Source organism: Odocoileus virginianus, chromosome 7, assembly GCF_023699985.2.
Source record: "Odocoileus virginianus isolate 20LAN1187 ecotype Illinois chromosome 7, Ovbor_1.2, whole genome shotgun sequence".
NCBI classification, from domain to species: Eukaryota; Metazoa; Chordata; class Mammalia; order Artiodactyla; family Cervidae; genus Odocoileus; species Odocoileus virginianus.
In genome coordinates this window covers 60029466-60044815 of record NC_069680.1, presented here as the reverse complement: position 1 = coordinate 60044815, position 15350 = coordinate 60029466, and the positions used below count along the sequence as shown (strand labels likewise).

General features: G+C 41.9%; 1 protein-coding gene across 2 annotated transcripts in view; it reads right to left on the bottom strand.

The window, feature by feature from the left end:
- Positions 1-15350, bottom strand: part of MACROH2A2 (macroH2A.2 histone) — a 54031-nt gene that overhangs the window by 9366 nt on the left and 29315 nt on the right. For both annotated transcript variants that reach the window (XM_020877399.2, XM_020877401.2), the window contains exons 3-6: positions 6863-6969; positions 5406-5603; positions 4041-4151; positions 2561-2660 (exon numbers count right to left, since the gene is read on the bottom strand). In XM_020877399.2, the coding sequence (XP_020733058.1) occupies positions 2561-2660; positions 4041-4151; positions 5406-5603; positions 6863-6969 (516 nt within the window). The remainder of the gene's footprint in view (positions 1-2560; positions 2661-4040; positions 4152-5405; positions 5604-6862; positions 6970-15350) is intronic.

Here is a 15350-nt window from a genome sequence, read left to right as displayed (position 1 = left end):
GGAGCAGAAGCTATTGAGGTAGGTCTAGGACCTTTAGTCAGAAAAGGGAAGAAGAAAAAAAGCTGCTCTGAAGATGCAGAATGCCTCACTCCCAAATTAGAAATTTTAAAAATGGCCCAGAAAGACAACAATAAAAAAGAAGCCTCAGAAGTTTGCAAAGAGGGAATTCCACGGTGGTCCCGTGGTTAGGGCTTGGCACTTTCACTGCCGGGGCCCATGGTGTGGCCAAAAAAAAAAAAAAAAGTCTGCAAAGAAAACAAAGGTATTTATAACTTTAAGGTTTAGGGTTAGATAAATAAAGTTTTCTTTTTTTCAACTTAGGTCTTTATTTCTTAACTTGATATTTCATTTAGAATAAGAAGTCATCACTTCTTATTAGGAAAAGCATACTGGAGATATAAAAGACTGATCCCTCTTGAAAGCAAAAAGGAAGCATAAGAAAAAACAGGAGAGGCATAAAATGGGAGAAGAAGTTATACCATTATGAGTACTATCAAAGTAAGTCAGTGGTACAAGTTATATTGTTGGCAATTGACACAAACTCTTCAAAGGACCTTTTTAGGGGTTGATTTGTTCATTAAGCAGTCTCAGTGACATGAACTCTTAATGATCTTTTTAAAAAATTGAGGACTCAGAACCTCCACTGGGTTTGGGACCTGACCTTGAGTTTTTGTTCCAATTCTAGTGTTTTTTCTATTCTACTATTACCCACCACTTAAAAAATAGAGCTTATTGTTTTCCTGATATAAAAATGCAAATACTGTAGAAATGAAATGAAAAAGAAGGTAAAACTTTAAAAGATAAACTTATTATTTTTTAATTTTTATTTTTTAAAAGATAAACTTATTTTGTTTGTGAGAAGCTAGGACACAGAGTGAAAGTGTTAATCGCCCAGTTGTGTCTGATTCTTTGTGACACCATGGACAGTAGCCCGCCAGGCTCCTCGGTTCATGGAATTCTCCCGGCAAGAATCCTGGAGTGGGTTGCCATTCCCTTCTCCAGGGGATCTTCCCGACTCAGGGATCAAACCAGGGTCTCCTGCATTGCAGGGAGATTCTTTACCAGCTGAGCCACTAGAACGAACACACTTAAGGCAGAGCTCAAGATTAGGCCACGAGGGGGAGTCTTTCCAAACGCAGTGAGTTGAAGGCAGTTGGTAGAGCCTGGGCAGGGTTTGAGGAGTGGAGGAGTTTTCACCATCTCTGTGTGCAAGAGAAATCCTGTTTCTCTGTAATACTAGCTTTTGTTGTTTGTTTTTTGTGTTTTCCCCCACCCAGTGCTATCATATCTCCATTTCAGCAAAGCAAGTGGCCTCTGATGCCAAGGGGAACACACAGGTGAGCCTGGCAGCCTGGGGCCCCTGGTGCCGCCATCCAGGGCTGAGCTACTAGTATTCACCCCAAATCACCTACCTCAGGAGCAAGCCCTGTATCCCAGGAACAAAACCCTTTCTTCACTCATTTCTGTCTTGTAAAAATGAGTGAGATGTAACCATTTAGTTGCCATCTTATTATTTCTAGTGTCTGGAGCTTACCTTCCCAGGTTCCTCCACCTAGCCTGGTACCACTGGTGGGACAGGTGGCAATCCACTGGTGAAATAATTCAGTGTATAGCCTTACAGACAGCCTAACTTGCCCCAGATGTCAATTTCCTTTTTACCAGTGGTGTTCTCAATACTGCAGCTTAAAATATATGTACAGGTTTACCCAAAACAAGCACAACAACATTTACAGTAACGCTACTCATTACAGCCCATATTGGAAACGGCCTCAATGCCACCAGGGCTACACTGGATCAACAAACTGTTATATTCCTACAACGGAACACTGCACAGTAAAGAAAATGAATGAACTACAACCATGCTCAACAACATGCGTGGATTTCACAAAGTTGAGCTAAAGGAGCCAGACACAAAACGAGACATACTGCATGACTTACATAAAATCTAAAACAGATGAGACCCCTCTATGCTATTAGAAGACAGGATAGTGGTAGGGACTTCCCTGGTGGCCCAATGGCTAAGACTCTGTGCTTCCACTGAAGGGTGCATGGGTTCAATCCCTGGTGGGGGAACTAAGATCCTGCATGCCATACAGCGCAGCCACAGAAAACAAAACAAAATAAAACAGAGGACATCACAGTGGTTACCCTCGGAGAGAATGGTCCTGGGACGAGGGATGAAGGGGCCTTGAGGGGTGCTGGCAAGGTTCTGTTTCATGATCACGATGCTGGTCACACAGTTTTATTCATCAAGCTGGGCACTAATGATCTGTTTTTGTATAACACTTCAATAAAAATTTTAAAAATATATGCATATTAAAAAATTAATTTTTGATCCCTGGGTCAAACTTGGGTCTCCAGCATTGCAGGCAGATTCTTTACCATCTGAGGCCCCAGGGACGTCCCAATACTTTAACACTGTTCAGCTAAAAACACAAAGGCAGAGTTTGATTGACAGGGTCCGCCAAGACAGGCTATCCAGCTGACAGAGACCGGCCTCACGAGAACTTGCCAGAACAGTGGCAAGTTCTAAGGCACTTCTGAAGTCTCAGAACCTTACCTATATCTTCCTTGAGGTCAATTTCGGCTGTGGTTGGGTGGACGATGCCCTCCACTCTCATGGAGCCAATATGGCTGATGTCACTCTGGGTCAAGGACAGCTGCATTGGGAAGAGAAGATGGAGAGCTGGGTGAGATAAGTCCTATGGAAAACCTTCACATCTGTGCATTCTTTCACTGGCTGCCAACAGAAAGGGCTCTACATGGAGCGACCCTCTCAAGTTTCCCGGGTGTGTGGTTTCAGTAGGCTCTTTTGAGCTCAGAGGATTTGATTTTCACCCTGAGGTTAGCAGCACGCAACAAATCCGCCTCCCCTTCCAGGAACAGGAATGGGACCTCCCTTCCTTTTCTCCTCCCTATAGATCATGCCCTCATTTCTCATCTGGGTGGTCTCGGTGTTGGACGGTGTAGTTTCTGAGTAGCTCCTGCAAGAAGCGCCTACTCAGTTCCCGGCATTCTTTTCAGAGCAGCACATACTTCTGGGGGCAGGGATGCAAAGCCAACCACTTCTGCGGGAGAGAAGTGATGGGCTCTGGGGATTCTGACCTGCCTCCATATGGCCACCTTGTCTTTTGGGGACCCTGGAGCCACACTTGAGAAATGCTGCCCTAGGGGTGTGAACTGAGTGGAATGGAAACCATTCTCCATCATCTCCCCACCTGAGCAAGAACTCCTTGCTCCCCTATTTAAGTGAGAGAAAGCAAATCATCTCATAACCATGGACGGCCCCTAGAGCGGACATAACTTCCACCTCTTGCTCCCTTGCTTTCATCAATGATGAATTAGGAACCTGCCACTTTGATGCGCTTCTCAAAACATGCTCTTGCCAATGGCTTCAAAAGAGGTTCCACCACTGTCAGGCTGCAAACATTCGCTACCCGAGATATGATTAACTGACTCTTTCCGCACGTGTCTTATTGCAGCCCCAGTTGACTTAGTAGATAAACTGTCTGTTATGCTTGTGGGAATGAATTATCTGCATGTTTGGCGGGGGCTGCTGTTGTGCTGCTGAAAACTGTTCAAATGCATAATCCAGTTTGTTTTCTTTCTGCAGCCTAGAAAGGCAAGCAGACTGAATTATTGGCAAATAATTCACTTCTAACACCAGGGATATTCAGGGGACATATCTTTCTATTTTCTTTCTATGATAAATTACATCACACCATGTAAAGCAGGCCTCCCAAAGGCAGGTTGAGAAAGTTAGCTATGGATTTTTTCAGTGAGCACAGGAATAACTGGGACATGGGAAACAGAAAGATACTGAGCAGAAAGATCCACTGGCTGACCAATGTCAGCATAAACAATTCTCAGCACTAAAGGGCTGTTTATCCTCATAATGCAGACGTTGCCATAGCCTTTTAGTTTAAAAATGAATACAAGACCAGAGTGAAAGTTGTATCAGGGAAGGAACGGATGAAGGTGGCATCATTGCTTATAAACAGTAGTGCTTTATGACAGCACATTACAACTTTCTTTATTACCTTCTGCCCTAGAACAAGGCTCTTAGAAGACAGGATAGTGAATCCATCCCCTGGCCCGTCTTCAGAGGTGGAATTTGAAGTCCCTTCTTTATCGCTGTCCTTTGGTTTGGACTGTTGGTAGAAACCAGAAGGACAGATGAGAAATCATCCAGAAAAAGCCCAAAGTAGTTTTTAAGTCTTTCCCTTGGTTACCACCCCATTGGATATAAAAGGAAGTGGTCAGGTGTTTTTGATGGAGGGAAGCAAGTGATACCAATATGGGGGAAAAAAGCATACTGCAAGAAATAAAGTGTATTTAAGGGATTCTTATGCATCCACAGTCCTTACTCAAACCTGGACACAGGTACGTTATTCTTGCTCTTTTCAACACCTGCATCTTACGGAGGCTGGGGTCATTCATAGTACACTGTTCAATCTCCCTTCTCCCCAGGACTCCCTGGGGCACAGCGGCAGAGAAATGAACTCTTTCTGTCATCTTTTTAGTCATCACAGAGGTCCGAGGAATGAAAACTTGCAACCCGCAGGGCAGTGCTGTCCAACAGAACTTCCTTCCCTCTTGGGAATGTTCTACCTTTATGCTGCTCGGTACTGTCAAGCACGTGAAATGTGGCTGGGGCGACCAAGGGACTGAGGTTTATTTCATTTTAATTAATTTAAACTCAAATTTAAATAGCCATATGTTGCTAGTAGTTGCTGTACTGGGCAGCATATGAAAACTATGACTCCACAAATGGTATTTCTGAGTTCTAGCTACTTAGCATATCAGGTTATTCAAGTGGCTGAACTTGGAGACTCTCTGTGGAAGGCTAGAGATGTGTCACTATGCCACATGGGGGAGGTGGGAAGTAGTGTTCCAGGCCAGCATCTCTCACTGAAGATTTTGGTGGGGGCAGTAGAAGGGGTCCGGAAACGTGAAAACCACCATTTTGGGGGGGTTGGAAATCTCCAGTAGACCCTGCATTATTATCTGAGCTGGTCTCAAAGACTTTTTTTTTTTTAAGATTTTTTTGGACGTAGCTAATTTTTAAATTCTTTATTGAATTTGTTACAATATTGCTTCTGCTTTTACGTTTTGGTTTTCTGGCTTCCAGGCATGTGGGATCTTAGCTTCCCGGCCAGGGATGGGTCAAACCCACACTCCCCTGCAGTGGAAGGTGAAGTCTTAACTACTGGGCTGCCAAGAAGCCCCCCCTTTATTCTTTCTCACAGACATTCCTAACATTTCTTCCCCCAACCCACCCCTGGTACCAAGCTGAGGCAAGTCCCAAGTCCTTTGGGGATGCTGGCAACATCCTTCTCTTTGGATGGTTCAATTTCCCTCCTGTTCTGTGAGTGTCCGGGGCTCACAGATACCAGTAGGCTTACCTTTTTGGATGTCCGTGGTTTGGCAGCCTTTGATTTCTTTCCCCCCTTCTTTCCTGACGTGGCCTTCCTTCCTCTTTTCTCTGGGGGAGGGGAGAGGATAGTTTCTGACTTGCCTTTGGTCCCTCGCTTTTTGGCCAGCAGTTCAGGGTGGATTCTGGGCAGGACGCCTCCGCTGGCGATGGTCACTCCTTTTAGCAGCTGAAGAGAGACGTTGTGTGAGCTCAGACAGCAAAGAGCACGTTGGTTCTGGATTTAAAACGATTCTAACTGTTGGCAAAGAAAGTGTTAAATCTGTTCTCTGCTTTCCAAAGAAAGTGCACGATACACGATTTAACAGGTTTTCCCTGCCTCACGGGTAGGGCTTTTCTCTGTAGGTATCAAGGCAATCCACAATTTTGTACGGAAAACAAAACAAGCAAAGTCAAATGAAAGCATAGACAGGGTGGAACCAGGGATATTGCCCAGAGCTCGGAAATTCCAGACATAACAGAGGATAAAGAGCTTCAGACGTAGGAGCACAGCTTGACAAAGTAGAGTTCAAAGGTTAATGCAAGGGCTAGACTCAGTTAACAACCTTCCTCACTCCTTTGATCATGCATTCCATCAGTAAAATATGTTTGACCGTGCACCTCCCAATGGATATCTGTTTACTCTAACTAATCAGCATGAACTACCATACTAATACATTCTGCACATTCTATAGCAGCGCTACTCCAAGTGTGGTCTATAACCAGGGCCCATCCACAAGCTATTAGTTACCCATCTGTGGCAAAAGCAGTACAGAAATCATGAGGAAGTGTCTAATAAGTTGATAGAGTTATTGCATATCTATTGGATCTAGTAACAACAAAATTGTAGCTGGTAGTTTGTGTATTTTTGTCTTTTAATTTTTCTAGTAATTACTTTTTATTTTATTTTTGGAAAATATCAGTTCATGTTGGATTTCAAACAGGAACTGATTCTTAGCCACAAACAGGTTGAGAAGATAAGACCAGAAAATAAATATAAATGAAAGTTCTTATACTATCCACCTGCTACCTCACACATCTTTGGTGGGCGGATGAGGGTGGGAATTTACTTGATTTTGGAATCAGTTTTAAAGTATAAAGGGTTAGTTTTGATATAGAAAGAAGGACATTTCTGCCCTCATCAGAAAAATCATCAAGAAAGTTTAGGTGAAGAACCTGTAAAGAGAACACGTGTGTACTGCACCTCCTCTAGCAACACACAGAGCTTGCTTTTAAAGAGGAAGCGAAGCTCTGGCAAGATTCAGGATATATAATGGAGTCTATTCCAGAGACAATTTTATTTTGAATCTCAATCCTATACTATCTGAATGTTTCAGTGTAAATGTGACTGGGCACTATAGCAGGAAGGATTTCTAACCAGCTGGGTCCACAAGCAGTAATGTGTTTGGCAAACCCATTTGGTGGCTGGTGTCAATGCTTCAGACATACCTGGTTGAGCTCCTCGTCATTGGCAACAGCCAGCAGGATGTGTCTTGGGGCTATCCGGGCCTTCTTGTTGTCCCTTGCTGCATTCCCAGCCAATTCTAGAATTTCCGCTGAAATTTCAAGGGAGGGTTAATAGGCAATCTAGAAAGGGGTCACAGCTTTCCAAAGCTTTTCTTTGGAAATGGTCTTTGAGTTTGATCACTTTTACTCATTTGCGATTTTTATGTCTGGGCCTGGAAAGAAATCCAGAAAACTGAAGAGTACTCAGGTCACAGACATGTAAGATATTTTAGCAAGACCTGATATATGATCCAGTGGCAAAGTCTTCTAATTGTCCCTTGACATTAATTCTCTCCCATCTTTCTTAGCAGATAGACCTCTGATTTTTGGCTGAGCCCATAATCAAGGGAATGAAGACAGTATTCCCCAGCCTCCCTTGTTGATAAATGTGGTCATGTGACAAAGATCTGGCCAATGAGAGGCAAGCGGTCACGTTGTATGGTACTTCTGGGAAGTATCTGTCAATGAAAGGACAGTGCTCTTCTTCCCGCTTTATTGGCAGACTGAGGACACGATGGCTGGAATTTGAGCAGCCACCTTTGTCCAAGAGTAAGAAGTTGTGGGTGACAGAGCAACAAGATAGAAGGAGCCAGAATCTCTTATGATTATGGAGCCTCCTTGTCTTCCATAGACTTCTTTTGTATGAAAGAAGAAGAAACTCTCCTGTTTAAGCCACATTCAGCAGAAGTTAACCCTTATTAAAACATCACCCTAACGTAAAACCCAAGTTTCCTTCAGTGTGCGGCCATATCTGAGGAGAGCTGAGACCCCTTTCAGAACCTCCTTCCTCTTCACTTGATGCCCCTGGTCCCTTATGTCCCAAAGGAAAGTGGATAGGAAGAACTGATTTATACTCAGTGGGTGAGGAACTGCTCAACCCAAAAGGTGAATTCCTACCGGGAATACCTTTGAGACCTAGGCAGGGAGGTTTGTTGGGCCCCAGGGGTTTTTCACATATCCCTCAGGACCTAACCATGGCTCTGACTTTAGCAAACATATCATTTGAAAAATATGAAAAAGTTTAAAGAAAATAATATTCCTAAAAGTATTTCACATACTATCAAAATTTTGGGGTCAAATTTTTTTAAAAAAAATCCATAGAATTGTTTTATACTCCTGAATGCTTTCTCCTTCCACATTTGTTTTATTTTTTTTTTCATTTTCTCTCAATTTTAGAAGAATGTTTTGCTAAATCAAATTTGTCTGCCTTCAAAAGTATGAATGAACCTGTAAAAAAATTCCTTCCCTAGAAAGAATTCCTTCCCTAGAGAAAGAGGCAAAGTGCCAATGTGTTATATGTGGGGGTGGGGGTAATTGTATGTGCATGAATGTGTTATATGTATGTGTGTTCAGGTGTGTTTGTACGTGTGTGTGTTGAGGGGGTTTGCTGGTACAATGGCATATATACTAAGCCCTAAAATTAACAGACAATTTTGCATGAGTTTATACAATCAACCTAATTTCAAATAAAACAACACATGCAATTGCCATCATTCATAAAATCTATGGCAATAAAATAAAAACTTGGCATAAATATGCCATATTAACTAAGTAAATGTGATTAACAAAAAATTAGAATAAAATAAGCATTAGAGTTAAATATTTATATGGCATTTCCATAATGAAAAGCGCTAAATCACTGCAAATTCATTCTCAGAACATCTTTTCCAGGTTATTAAGCAAGGAATATGGTGTTTACCAACAATTCATTTACACAGTCATGGCATTTTCTGAATCAAAGATTGAGGCACTGCAGTTTGAAAAATATGAGGAGGCTTGTTGGGACTGGAACACAAGAGCATTTGAAATGAATGCCATATTAGATATCTGGTTTGCTGCCTTCAGACTGTTGCCCAACTTTTCTTTAGAAGGGTACCCAGTGGGGCTCCCCTGGTGGCTCAGTGGTAAAGAATCTTTCTGCCAATGCAGGAGACACTGGTTTGAACCCTGGTCAGGGAAGATTCCACATGCTGCAGAGCAACGAAGCCCGTGCACTTAGCCTGGGCTCTAGAGCCTGAGAACCACTACTATTGAGCTCCTGTGCTACAACTACTGAAGCTTGAGTGCCCCAGAGCCTGTGCTCCAAAACATGAGAAGCCACCACAATGAGAACCCCGTGCACTGCAAGAAGTGTAGTTCCTGCTCGCCGCAACTTGAGAAAAGCCCACTCAGAAGACTCAGCACAGCCAAAAAATCAATCAATCAATCAAATGATACAAAAGGGAACCCATCCAAAGAGGTGTCATTGTAAAGTCTTCACAAATAGGCTTATGTTATGACTCTAGGTTGAAATGTATAATGCCCCACTGAGCACAATTAAAAGGACTTTCCTATACCTGCTGATCCTAGGGGCCCCAATCCTGGGAGGAAGGAGCACTCCACTCACCCCTTTGTCCAGATGGGTGGAAATGGGCCTCTGAGTTTTAGGCTTCTGAACAGGTGAATTTCGTTTAGCATCATGGACCATAACTGTCCTGCCTCTGTCACCAGCATTTAGAGAAGGCAGCTAAGGATCCTCTCCAGGGTTCACCAAATTAACCATCAGTATAAGAGGCAGGGCTAATGGGAAGCTTGCGGCCCAGGCTTGCAGCCTTCAGGAAGCCCCTAAAGGTCAGGTTATTTTCAGCTTGATAAACAGATGCAAAGACTGGATTCTCAAAATGAAAATCTGCCCTCGTTGCACGTGACCACAGGAAGAGGCTAAAGGCAGCAATTTGTCAGGAGGCGCAGTGCAGGCCCACAGGTGAGGCTGGCCCGTGTGCATCTGGGCTCTTGGACTAACTCTTCGGAAATAATTTATAGGAAGGAAAAGCTTGATTCTGTGCTTGAGTGCAAAAGCAGAGGTAGAACTTTTTTTCTTTAAAGAGAAAAAAAACAATATACAGCAGAAAATCTGGACCTAGAAGTTCTTTTCTCTGTTGGATGTTTAGCCTAAACATTCCTGGGGCCAGATTTCACCATTTAAATGTTTGAAATAACGTTAATCATTACTAATATTTTCAAATGTTGTTATGACAAATATATTCATGTCAACTATGAAAGTTTGCTACACTCCTGAGTGATTTTATTGATCTTGGGAACACAAATATCCTTGTGTGAACTGGCAATCAATAAGAAAAGTGAATTTATATGGCATGCAATGTTTCACTGCAAATTTTGTGGGGAGATCCTAATTTGTTAAGTGGTGGAGACTTCCAACAAAGTCTGGAAATTTCTACAGCAAACCTCTCACTTCTCGCAAGACATACTTCCAGTCACAGTAACCATCTGGAATACAACTGAGTATCCGATAGTAAAAAGAATGATTTCTATAGCCAAAAAGGATGCAGGAAAGCTCATCACGCACATTAATCTTGGAAGAGCCCGTGTCCTCTCATTTTGTACACAATCTAAACCAACAATGGACAGTTCAGCTCACAGGAGATGGGAGATACCACAGTACATCTGAGACGGAACACAGGACTATCTCCTGCCCTTGCCTCTGCATGTCTGTCCACCTGCCCACGAGGTGGTGGTGTCCCTGGGCTCAGTCTGGGTGCTCTGCTCCGCTCAGGCTGTGCAGTCTTCTGGGGAAACCTCATTCAGTCACAGCGCCCACTTCCATCCTCCTTCTCATATCACCAGCTCTGTACCTCCAGCCCTGCCATGATGCCACCTGGCTGTTCTTCAGGTAAATCCGACTCACTGCATCTCCAAATCTAGATCATTCCCAGAAACAGGCTCTTCCCATCACCTCTGGGACTGGCAGTTCCATCCACACAGACCTGGAGTCATTCTCCATCCCTACCTCTCCTTCCTCTCTTCACTTGGCCTCATCAGTCTTACACACCTTTACCCCTCTTCTCCAAGCTTATTGCCATTGCCTGAGTTAAAGCTCTCTTCTCTTCCAGCCCCAGTAATTGTAGTGGCTGTCTAAGTGGTTTTCCTGTCCCCAGTTTTGTCTTCGTCTAGACCCATGTCAAAAAGTCCACCAATGGCTGATGGCGTCTTTGTGCAAACTAGAAAAAGATGCCCCTTCCTCAAGATGCTTGACTTCCCTGATTTTGTTAGGACAAGACGCTTTACTGCCATCTGCTAGAAATGTTCATAATAAGTTACAGTTCTTTGAGGTCTATGATGTGAATGCTACTACCTTAAATGTGTGTCCTTGTGCAGTGTACAACCTGCACAACCACAGGTGTGATCCTGGCTGCCACAGTGATCTTTTCAAAATCCAAATGTAAAAACTAAAAAATCATTAGATTAAAAAAAAAAGTTTGGTGCTAAATCAGTTCAGTTCAGTTCAGTCACTCGGTTGTGTCCGACTCTTTGCGATCCCATGGACTGCAGCACGCCAGGCTTTCCTGTCCATCACCATCTCCCAGAGCTTGCGCAAACTCATGTTCATTGAGTCAGTGATGCCATCTAACCACCTCATCCTCTGTCATCCCCTTCTCCTGCTGCCTTCAGTTTTTTCCATTATCAGGGTCTTTTCTAATGAGTCAGTTCTTTGCATCAGGTGGCCAAAGTATTGGAGCTTCAGCTTCAGCATCAGTCCTTCCAATAAATATTCAGGACTAATTTCCCTTAGGATTGACTGGTTCGATCTCCTTGCAGTCCAAGGGACTCTCAAGAGTCTTCTCCAACACCACAGTTCAAAAGCATCAATTTTTTGGTGCTCCGTTTTCTTTATAGTCCAACTCACATCCATACATGACTACTGGAAAAACCACAGCTTTGACTAGATGGACCTTTGTTGGCAAAGTAATGTCTCTGTTTGTTAATATGCTATCTAGGTTGGTCATAGCTTTTCTTCCAAGGAGCAAGCGTCTTTTAATTTCATGGTTGCAGTCACTATCTGCAGTGATTTTGGAGCCCAAGAAAATAAAGTCTGGCACTATTCCGTTGTTTCCACATGTATTTGCCATGAAGTGATGGGACCTGATGCTAAGATCTTCGTTGTTTGAATGTTGAGCTTTAAGCCAGCTGTTTTACTCTCCTCTTTCACTTCCATCAAGAGGCTCTTTAGTACTTCACTTTCTGCTATAAGGATGGTGTCATCTGTGTATCTGAGGTTATTGATATTTCTCCCAGCAATCTTGATCCCAACTTGTGCTTCATCCAGCCTGGCACTCCGCATGATATACTCTGCATATAAGTTAAATAAGCAGGGTGACAATATGCCTTGACGTACTCCTTTCCCAATTTGGAACCAGTCCGTTGTTCCATGTCTGGTTCTAACTGTTGCTTCTTGACCTGCATACAGATTTCTCAGGAGGCAGGTCAGGTGGTCTGGTATTCCCATCTCCTTCAGAATTTTCCACAGTTTGTTGTGATCCACAAAAAGACTTTGGTGTAGTCAATAAAGCAGATGTTTTTCTTGAATTCTCATGCTTTTTCTATGATCCAACGAATGTTGGCAATTTGATCTCTGGTTTCTCTGCCTTTCCTAAAACCAGCTTGAACATCTAGGAAGTTCTTGGTTCATGTACTGTTAAAGCCTGACTTGGAGAATTTTGAGCATTACTTTACTAGTGTGTGAGATGAGTGCAACTGTGCAGCAGTTTGAGCATTCTTTGGCTTTGCCTTTCTTTGGGATTGGGTTGAAAACTGACCTTTTCCAGTCCTGTGGCCACTGCTGAGTTTTCCAAATTTGCTGGCATATTGAGTGCAGCCTGTTAACAGCATCATTGTTTAGGATTTGAAATAGCTCAACTGTGATTCCATCACCTCTACTCACTTTGTTCGTAGTGATGCTTCCTAAGGCCCACTTGACTTCGCATTCCAGGATGTCTGGCTCTAGGAGAATGATCACACCATTGTGATTATCTGGGTCATGAAGATCTTTTTTGTATAGTTCTTCCATGTATTCTTAATACCTTCTGCTTCTGTTAGGTCCATACCATTTCTGTCCTTTAATGTGCCCATCTTAGCATGAAATGTTCCCTTGGTATCTCTAATTTTCTTGAAGAGAAATTTTTCTTTCCCATTCTATTGTTATCCTCTATTTCTTTGCACTGATCACTGAGGAAGGCTTTCTTATCTCTCCTGCTATGAACTAAATTCACCCATTGGTGTTAAATGGATAAACCCAATTGTCTGAAATGATGTGTAAATGATAGGTTCCTCGGTTACATGAAGATTTTATGAAGTTCCCTCAAATTCAGCCTTGGTTTTTTTTTCCTCTTTGTCCATGCTGAGTTGCATGTGGAATCTTAGTTCTCCAATCAGGGATCGAACCCATGCTCTCTGCAGTGGAAGCAAGAAGTCTTAACTACTGAACTGCCAGGGAAGTCACTCAACCCTGTTTTAAGGCCTATTTGTCCAGTCAATTAAAAATATATTACAGAATATTTCTCACCATAAGATGATTATAAATTACTCATGCTCAATACCTTAGATTTACATGATAACTATTGCTGATGGATACAAAATTCTTTCCCAGAATTTGAGCTTGCTTTTTCAGTCCATTTTCCTCACTTACATCAGAGGTGTACAGATTGATAAACTGAACTATGAATGTGATGTCCGTTCTCAGAGGCTAGTGGGTGTTTCTGGTGGAAGGGACCTTCTAGATAAGCAGTCCAACGTGCACTCACTGCCAGAGTGTGCAACCTTCCCCATAGGTTGGGACCAGAAATGGCATACGGCTCTAAACTCATAATGACGTGTGAACCTGGGGTCGGCCAGGCAGCCAGTTCAGAGAAATTGGGGAAGGCCAACTACTATTTCTCCCCAAGCACCTGAAAATTCGTGCAACCTTCTTTTTGGCTAAGTAGCACCCACTCTTTTGTTTTTTTTCCACTTGGTGTAGATTTTATTTTTATTTGTTAAATATTTAAATTTTTAATAGATTCTATTAAATTGGGGGATCTGCTCCAGGAAAAATTAAAATGGACTTTAAAATAAGGATAATTACTTGGTATAATTTAACTTAATAGAAAGAATGGTTCATGAATTTCAAAGATTTGTGAAATATGACTTTGCATTTTTACATGCTATTTTAAAAAAAGTTTATATATTTTTAATTGGAGGATAATTGCGTTATAAGGTTATGTTAGTTTTTGCCATACATCAACATAAATCAGCCATAGGTATACACGTATCTTCCCTCTTGAACCTCCCTCCCACCACCACCCCCATCCCACACATCTAGGTTGTCACAGAGCACCAGGCTGAGTTCCCTGCGCTAACAGCAACTTCCCATTAACGATCTATTTTACATATGGTAATGCATATATGTCAGTGCTACGATCTCAGTTCATCCCACTCTCTGCTTCCCTTACTGTGTGCAAAGTCTGTTCTCTATGTCTGTGTCTCCATTCCTGCACTGCAAATAGGTTCACCAGCACCTTTTTCTAGATTTCATATATATGTGTTAATATGTAATATTTGTTTTTCTCTTCTGACTTACTTCACTCTGTATAACAGGCTCTGGGTTCACCTGCTTCACTAGAACTGACTCAAATTTGTTTCTTTTTATGGCCAAATACTATTCCATTGTATATATGTACCACAACTTCTATATCCATTCATCTGCCGATGGACATCTAGGTTGCTTCCATGTCCTGGCTATTGTAAATAGTACTGCAATGAACATTGGGGTACACGTGTATTTTTCAAATATAGTTTTTTCAGGGTATATGCCCAGAAGTGGGATTGCTGGGTCATATGGTAGTTTTATTACTAGTTAAGTATCTTCATACTGTTCTTCATAGTGGCTGTATCAATTTACATTCTCACCAATTTACATGCTATTTTTAAAACCCTTTTCTTTTTCTTTAAAAAAAATTTTTATTGAAGTATAGTTGATTTACAACGTGTGTTAATTACTGTTGTACAGCAAAGTGACTCAGTTATACATACATGTACATTCTTTTTTTGTGTGTGTGCTCATTTACTTAATAACACTACATTTACCATGTTATCACCATGGAATGTAAATTCAAGTTAGACAAGAGAATTTCACAAGTACAGCAAAGCATTCTGTGATGTACCAAAGTTTGTATAATGTCTGACCAAACCAGCTTGCTCATCAATCACTTCCATTATAGGCATTTTATTTGATGATTCTTTTGGAGAAAATAAACATACTGCACACATCTAAAAATGTTTTTCATTTACCGTTGCATTAGCACTTAAAATACACATTTGTGTCAAAATAACAGTTAAAATTATTCTAATATAATAGCAGCAAGATATAATTCTGCAATTACAAAAGAGCTAAAAGGGATCTACAATTTAAGTTATTCTCATGTTTACAACTATGATTCTAAAATAAATGCTATTTCAAAGTGGCTCTGTTACCAGCTTTTTAGGTTTGGTTTAAAAACAGACTTGCAGGGAGGTTTATAATGTATTTCATGCACTGTTCTGAAAAGTTCCTCAAGAGCCAACCAGCCCTTAAAACAGTACTCAAAAAAAAAAACCCCAAAACAAAACAAAAACACCC